The sequence below is a fragment of the Chanodichthys erythropterus genome, chromosome 8 (genome assembly GCF_024489055.1).
Source record: "Chanodichthys erythropterus isolate Z2021 chromosome 8, ASM2448905v1, whole genome shotgun sequence".
Lineage (NCBI taxonomy): Eukaryota > Metazoa > Chordata > Actinopteri > Cypriniformes > Xenocyprididae > Chanodichthys > Chanodichthys erythropterus.
This window is the reverse complement of record NC_090228.1, coordinates 29,017,905-29,026,625: the sequence shown is the minus strand read 5'-3', so window position 1 is coordinate 29,026,625 and position 8,721 is coordinate 29,017,905. Positions and strand designations below refer to the sequence as shown.

Below are 8,721 nucleotides of genomic sequence, written 5' to 3'. Positions count from 1 at the left end.
ACTTAAGTAAAATTATCAATATCTGCCAGTGTGGTAATAAAAATAATCTTAATGCAAATGGAAAGTGTCGGAGTGTCTACCCAGGTGAAAAAACAGTGCAGTAAAATACACTTTATTTTAGTACACTTCTATAATTTACTTAAAGTGCTCTATTTCCCTGCACTTATTTTGTACTTAATATACTTAAAGCTCTTCTTTAGTACTTCTTAAGATCATTTTAAGAACATCTAAGTGTACTCAACTGTGCTATTTTTAGACACCATGAATTTGAACTAAAATGTGCTTTTAACATACTATCTCTGTATTTAAAAAATGTATTTAGTTACCACTTGTAGTACACTTGAACCCATCTTTCATACACCTTTAAATGTACATTTGTACACATGTATGATGTATATTTTTGTGGTAGTATACTTTATTTCATTGCACTAAAAATCCATTTGGTTACACTTTATTTTACAGTGCCGTAGTTACATTGTAATTACTTAAATAAGTACTGAGTACTATTAATTAACTACATGTACTTACTATAGAGATATAGTTAGGGTTAGGGTTTGGTTTAGGGTTAGTTACTTGTAATTATGTATAATTTACTGTTATTACTGTTGTAAGTACATGTAGTAACATGTAACTACAGCACTGTAAAATAAAGTGTTACCATCCATTTAAGTAGTAGTGGTATTTAGTATACTTTTCCAAGTGCAGTACTTCACTACTGAAGTACAAATATACATTAAATTAGTGCATTTATAGTGTATAACTTTGACACTTTTATTTAGCACCAAAATAATGTACTACAAATGTACTTGCTTGTATTTAAGTATTTTTTGTAATGCACTTAAGTATACTTTTTTTTTCTCCTGGGTATTACTAAGTGCAAATTTACAGTAGCTCCGCCCACCAGTGTCACACCAGGTTAAAACTGACCCATGTTCTAGTGGCTGCAGTGGTGTAGACAATAGTGTGTTGGGTGCGGAGAATTAACTTGTGATGTGATTGACTGGGTTCGAATCTGCCTTTTGCCGAGCTCGCTATTCTCCCTTTTCCCATCATATATCACTTCAGAAAGGCATTTATTTTTAATAAAAATGAAGAAAATTTTCTAAAAGTGGAAGTAAATTGACTAACGAGTGTTTAATAACGATAAAATCATTTACACTCTTATTATTGCATCCTGCATTATTTTTTTCTTCTTCTTTTTTGCATGTGGGATACCATGAAAATAAATATTAGTTCAATAACTTACCATTCTACCAGTTTTCACCTTTGATATTATAACAGTGATAAGAATTAAACTTGCATTGACTCAGAAGTATGTGGACGTCCTTTTGTCACGTGCTGTTGCCATGGTGAATCGTAATATCGGAGCTCCATTGATGATGGCTTTTCATAGTCGTGGTGCACGCGCTTAACTCCAAGTCAACCTACTCAGAGTCGACTGATCTAACTCAATTCAGCTGTTCTGAAACTGAAAACTCAGAGTTTCCCATCTCAGAGTAAGTCAAGTCAGAGTTCAAGTTTAAACTCAGAGTTGGTTGAACCTCCTTATTGAAACGGGCCCCTGGTCTCCATCTTCCCTTGTTTTGATTTAGCTTTGATTTCATTAAAATCATCTCCATCTGCCTTTGCTCCATGTTTCACAGAATGACTGACTGAAGATAACATACACAAGAGAAACAGGCTAACAACACACACCTGGGAACAACTGATCCATGAGGGAAAAATCAAATGGGAGAAATGTTTAGTTAACTGTACCTGCATGTTTTCTTTTACTTTTTCTCTTGTTCATAACTAAAATCAATGAAAGTAAAATTAAATCATCCAAAAACAGCATTCGGATACATTCTGATCATTTGTGATATGTGACATTTTCATATTCATATTCATATTCAATATCACATAAATCAGTTTGAGATGTGTGGATTTCTCTTAATGTAACAAGCTGTAATAATACAGGTATGTGCTGTACATCATGTGAAGAATGAAGGTCAAGAACATTGTTAAACTAATGCATTTTTTTTTAAAGTATTTTAATACAAATGTTTTAGTTTATAGTTGTAGTAATTAAAAATGAAAGGTTAAAATTTATTTAAATGTTTTTATCTCTTCATGTTTATTTCTTGAACATAATTCATTACATTACTGATCAGGACTCTTGGATCATAAGATGATTATTTTTTTCTTGTTGCAGGTTTGTACTGTTTCCAATCCTCTGGAAGCACTTCTCCTGCGGAAACCTTACTGATGATCTCTGCCTTCTTCCTGACGTCCATCAAAGACTGAATGCGATCTCTAAATCCAGGCTTGGCTTCTTGTTTCTCAGACTCAATCATCAGATCGATGTAGTCAGGGGTGGACAGAGGATTGGGCTTTAGGGCGATTTCCTGCAGTCGCTCCAAAGACTTTTGAGATCTTTCAATTAGTCTGGTCACAATATCCTGGACAACCTCAAGCTCCTTTTCAAGTTCTTCAAAGATCTTTTCTGTTGACATGACCTGTCCATGTGCAGCCTCATATCGCTTTTTTAATTCCTGATAGGTTCCCTTTCCCTTTTCATATTCAAAATCCTTGTTTGCATCCATCTCAGCCTTGTGCTGCTCCAGAGCAGCTCTTGTCTTCTTGATTTCATCCAGTTTCATCAGACCAGCATTGATTTGGGGCCGGAGACCTTCCACAAGCACTTCCAGCTGCTGTCGCTCTTTCAGGACCTCCCGTGTCAGAAACAAGCTCTTGGTTTCCATCTTGATAAGAGATGTGAAGAATTTTCTCATGCTGGAAACTCCCAGCTTCCAGAACATTTGGTCAAAGTTTTCACAGTCAGAGTCCTCATCCTCTGCAGATTTATTACAGTCAGAGTCCTCATCCTCTGCAGATTTATTGGTAACAAACACAGCAGAGTTGTTGAACTTGAAGTGAAGAGGCTCTCCAGACTTATTTTTAGCACAGGGCACCCCAGAGACTTTGATGGCCTCGAGAACAGGAGGTGTTTTCCCATCTGCAAAGGTGACCAGTACAAGGATGTTTTCAGCAATATCCTTCCCAAATATGGAGAGAATGAAGTCAAAGATGTATTTCTGTGTGTGCGTCAGACGGGCAAGTGAAGCCTGGACTACAAAACACACGGCATCAATGCTGTCGATCCCTCCTGGATTAGAGAAGAACTCCTGAATCTGCTTTGTGATCTTCTGGTCATGTGAGATTCCTCTGGTATCACCGAATCCTGGTGTGTCCACTATGGTCAGAGAATAAGGGACCTGGAATCCATTCATGTGATTGATTTGATATGCCGTGATCTCTGAAGTCTGACTTTCAGCCTGGGATTTCTGCTTCCCTTCATCTATCAGCACAAACCGGAAGTCATCTTCCCATTCCACTCCCAGAATGTAGTTGATCATGCTGTTAATTAGAGTGGTTTTTCCTGAACCTGTGGCTCCGATCATCATGATGGTCTTGTTCATTTTCTTGATGTTTTCTGTCCCAAACGTGCTTCTTCTGCAGAATCCATCTCTGTTCCTCCATGTTTCAGACAGTTTGAGTTTAAACATGGGCAGGTTTTCATTGTTTCCATCAGCTATTTTTCTGCTCCAGCTGTTCTTTATATCATGTACAACACTTAAACTCTTTCCTGTTAAAGGAAAATGAAATAATTGTTTGTATGTCCATTTATAAAAACAGTATAAGAAATAAGTGAGAACAACTCTGTGCAATATCACTAAAATGTCAAATGATTCAAAACAGTATCACCTATTAATTATAATAACTGAATTCATTCATATGTGACCAGTCACGGAAAGTAGGGACACAAGTCGGTTCTGGGGCATTTTCTGAAAGTGTAGTCTCCAAGCTTTCCAACGATGTGTAACACATGGAAATCTGATAATATTTGGAGAAGTTGTGGCCATTTGAAGGTAGGCACTCAAGAAAGCTCTATAGGGAGAAAAACGCCTCTAAAGTTGCAGTTCTCACCTGTTCTCACCTGCTGGGAGTGACAATAGGGCTCATTTACATCTCATTTAGATAAGCCATACTCCCTGTAAAGCTGCATGGACCGCATGAGAAGACAAAAGAATCACATAATAATGACCTGAAATGACTTGCATAATAATGAGGCCTTTCAGTCAGGTAGGCTGTGAAAAAACCCTCTGTGATGGTGTATATCAAAGGCTTCTTCATGATCTCAACTAACAGATTCTGCAAAAAAACGAAAATCACCAATTTTGAAAAAAAATGCTTCTTTCTCATTTTGCTCGAGAGTTGTGCTGCCGACTTGTGTCCCTGGTTTCCGTGACGGGTCACATATTTGACAGGTAGAATGTGCAGCAAAAGCTAACACACATTTGATCACTTCACACGAGTTAGAAACCTGTGATCGCTGAAACTTTAATTGAGTACACCTGTGATTTTCAATGTATAAACCTGGTTATAATGGCCTGTGAACCTCCAACTTTCTCAATATACATCCAATTTTAAACCTCCTAACAGCATTAAAGTTTGCCTTAACTTTTTTTTTTATCTAGTTAAAATTCTTTTATTACTAATACGTTATGTAGTGATGTTTGTGACATGTCCATCTAAACGTCACAATCTTTAAAAGCCCCACTACAGTAAGTAAGTAAGTAAGTAAAGTTTATTTATATAGCACATTTATCACAGCAGAGCTGACCAAAGTGCTGAACAAAGTCAAAGATAAACATAAAATAAACAAAACAGATGATACAATAAAACAAGAGAACATAGACAAAATCCAATTAAAATGCCTGGGAATAAAGATGTGTGTCAGAAAGCCTGTCCTCGGAAGTAATGTTTTAGTTGTTGTTTCCTGTACGTCCCGTTATTAGCGACGCACACTAGTAGAAGATGACTGTTAAAAGGATAGTTCACCCAAAAATGAAAATTTGATGTTTATCTGCTTGCCCCCAGCGCATCCAAGATGTAGGTGTCTTTGTTTCTTCAGTAGAACACAAATGATGATTTTTAACTCCAACCGCTGCCGTCTGTCAGTCGTATAATGGCAGTAGATGGGAACTTCATCTATAAGAGTAAATAAAGCTTGCTTAGACAAATCCAAATTAAACCCTGCGGCTCGTGACGACACATTGATGTCCTAACACACGAAACGATCGGTTTGTGTGAGAAACTGAACAGTATTTATATCATTTTTTTACCTCTAATACACCACTATGTCCAACGGCATTCATCACGCGATTCGTTTGGTCTGATCGCGCTCTGACAGCGGCAGTGATGTCTCGCGCATATACTTCAATGAGAGCGAGACATCACTGCCGCTGTCAGAGCGGCAAAGTGAAACAAAGTCACCTACATCTTGGATGTGCTGTGGGTAAGCAGATAAACATCAAATTTTCATTTTTGGGTGAACTATCCCTTTAATCCATGTTTATGCTGCTATTATGCTCTGTGTAATGCGTTCATGCAATAACTGTAAGTACTGTTATGCCTTTATCTCTAATTAGTATATGTTGTGCATGTGATTGGTAATTGCTGATGTTTATATTGTTCGAGTTTACCGTTTATTTCGGCCGTAATTTGCCGATCTAAATCTGCTGAGTCATCAACATCCGCTCTAGTGTTACGAGCCGATACAGCGAATGTTTATGTTAATGTTTATATAATTGCTTACAGCATAATATTCAGTCTAGTACTGTATTTTTGTTATCTTTATTGTGATTACTAATATAGACATATGTTTAATATATTTTTGGTACTATGTTACTGAGTAATTAGTGCAATGAGACATGCAAGTTATATGAATATTATTGTAAATTTATTTCTCTTTATTTCCTTTGTAGACCATATAATATCACAGCTGCATACCTCAGATGCATATTCAAGATTGTAAATAAATGCCTCATTATCAAGAATCTCTTCTCCACTCCTGATTCTCTGACCGGAATCTGATCCATATTTGGCCGCCTCAATCAGCTAAAAAACTTAATTGTAGTGGGGCTTCGCTACAATGTGTTTTCAACTTCATTTTAAAAGTTGTAATGGAAGGTGCAAGGCAAATGTCCAGTGGAAGTTGATTCCAGAGACGGGGGGCCGCAATAGAAAAAGCCCTATCACCCTTTGTTTTTAAGCATGAACAAGGGACAACCAAGAGAGCTCTATCAGAAGATCTTAGAGATCTGGAGGATGAAGAAGGAATAAGATGAACCGAGATGGGGCTTGACCATTAAGAGCCTTAAAAACAAATAACACAATTTTAAATTGAATTCTAAAATAGACAGGAAGCCAATGAAGAGAGGCTAAAATTGGTGTAATGTGATCTGTTTTCTTTGCCCCGGTCAACAGTCTTGCAGCAGCAATATGTACCATCTGTAAGCGTGCAATGGATGACTGAGGAAGACCCAGATATAATGAATTACAGTAGTCAAGGCGAGAAGTAATAAAAGCATGAATGACTTTCTCCAGGTCATTAAAAGTTAAAAATGATTTCAGTCTCGAGATGATCCGTACCTGATAAAAACTGTTCTTGACCACTGTATTAATTTGCTTAGTTAAGCAAAGTTCAGAGTCCAGAATGACACCAAGATTCCTAACCTGGTAGGAGACTGAGGGGAAATGCTTGCCAAGCTCATTTATGAGACCATTTCTCAACTTAGGGGGGCCAAAGACGATTACTTCCGTTTTATTTTCATTTAGACAAAGAAAGCTATTGGACAGCCATTTCTTGATGTCCCCAAGGCAGGCCAATAAGGGTTGAATGCTATGTACAATTGGGTATCATCAGCATATAAATGAAATGAAATGAAATACATACAGTACATACAGTAAGCCTGTTGTTCAAGCCTCTTGGTGTGTGTCATGGTTGAAAGCCCTCCCCTTCCTTTCATTGCTACAGAGATGTCTGTTTTTAGCTGTTGTATTATTGTTGGTATTAATTCTTTGTTTTCTTTAATGTGTACGTTCTTGTAATATTTATTTTTAGTACATAATTTGACACCGTGCTGGGAGCTTTTGGTTGAATTGCTTCACCAAGGGTTGTCATTGTTGCTGTGCCATTATTTACAGTGAACTTTGTGGGTGTGATTCTGATTGGCAGCATCTCTTTGTTTACCTGATGATGTCATACTAACCTTCTCTTCTCATAAAAAGCCTCAGCTCCTGCACAATTATTGTTTTCTGCTCTTTTTTCTTCTGTTCATTTCATTGGTGGGCTTTTTCTGCTATTTTTTTCTTGACCAAATGACATTTGATTGTGCTGACTTCTTGTTTGAAATAATTGTTGGCCAGCTTTTTAGCTTTAATATATTTTTTTTTTTTTTTTTGTACAGAAACTCACGCCTCTTGTCTTTTCTAAGTGGATCGCGCCTGTGTGCCTTTATTTGGGTTGTTTTCCCGATTGTTCCTCGTGGCGTAATCACTTCAATTGAGCTACTTGCTTTGGTTAAAAGCACCAGAGTTGTGATTTTTCAACATCCAGCACATAATTAAAGAGATGAGCTAAGGATGTTTCAACTATCATCTTCTTTTTGACTTAAATATGTCCATGGCGGCCTGACAAAGTTGTTGGCGGCCTGACAATGTTTCGCCATGAAACAGGAAGTTGTTGTAACTCAGGTATACTATGTCTGATCTGCCCCAAACTTCACATGATTTATTAGTCTTGGCCTGAAGACATCTACATGCTAATATTCAGTTAAAGTCATAGCACCACCTGCTGGCAGCAGGAAGTGTGGCACTTTGAAATTACTTTTTCTTCTACTTTGATGCTACTTCTAAATTTTTACATTTTGGTTTGATATACATAGCTGGTTGTCAGTAAAAATGGAGACAATTCCTCTTATAACCCAACAAGATGTCTTTTTTTAAAGCATGATTTAAATTCATCCTTCTCTGATGTTAATTTTGTTTTATTGATGGGTAAATATCTTATCCATACTTATTGTATTTTTTATGTGAGTTGGTTAAAATTTTTCAAATGCTTCAAAAACATAATAGAAAATCTGAAACATTATGTATATCTTTGTCAAAATACCTATTATTTTGGTCTCTTTTCTTCTTTGATGTCTACAACGGCTACCTCTTTGTCCTGATCCTTGCTGTTTTTTCCTCTCTCTCTTTAATGTAATCTAAATGTTTGTTTCAATGGAAGTGCCTTACATTGTTGATTGTTCCCTGTCTTATGTATATTAAGCAATAAAAAAAAAAAAGTTATGCAACAAACTCTTGTGATGTCATTTTCCAAAAGACATTTCTATCTGAGCGCTTTATTTGGAGTGTAATATTTGCCACAGCCTCTAGAAGCCCTTCTCCCTCATACACTATATTGCCAAAAGTATTGGGACACCCCTCCAAATCACTGAATTCAGGTGTTTAATCACTGTCATGACCACAGGTGTATAAAATAAAGCACTAGGCATGCAGACTTCTTCTACAAACATTTGTGAAAGAATGGGTCGCTCTCAGGAGCTCAGTCAATTCAAGCATGGTACCGGGATAGGTTTCCACCTGTGCAATAAGTCCGTTCATGAAATTTCCTCACTAAATATTTCACGGTCAACTGTTAGAGGCATTATAACAAAGTGGAAGCAATTGGGAACAACAGCAACTCAGCCATGAAGTGGTAGATCATGTAAAATCACAGAGCGGGGTCAGCGCATGCTGAGGCACACAGTGCACAGAAGTCACCAACTTTCTTCTGAGTCAATAGCTACAGTCCTCCAAACTTTATGTGGCCTTCAGATTAGCTCAAGAACAGAG

At 37.1% G+C, this 8,721-nt stretch overlaps 1 protein-coding gene across 3 annotated transcripts in view; it reads right to left on the bottom strand.

Annotated features, from left to right (window-relative positions):
• Window positions 1-552: 552 nt before the first annotated feature.
• LOC137024672 (neoverrucotoxin subunit beta-like) overlaps window positions 553-8,721 on the bottom strand; it is a 34,583-nt gene continuing 26,414 nt past the window's right edge. For 2 of the 3 annotated variants that reach the window (XM_067392477.1, XM_067392476.1), the window contains one exon: window positions 553-3,625. In XM_067392477.1, the coding sequence (XP_067248578.1) occupies window positions 2,172-3,625 (1,454 nt within the window). In that variant the 3' untranslated portion in view covers window positions 553-2,171. Of the gene's footprint in view, window positions 3,626-4,768; window positions 5,032-8,721 lie in introns of those variants that run through there. The other variant, XM_067392478.1, reaches the window with a different exon arrangement.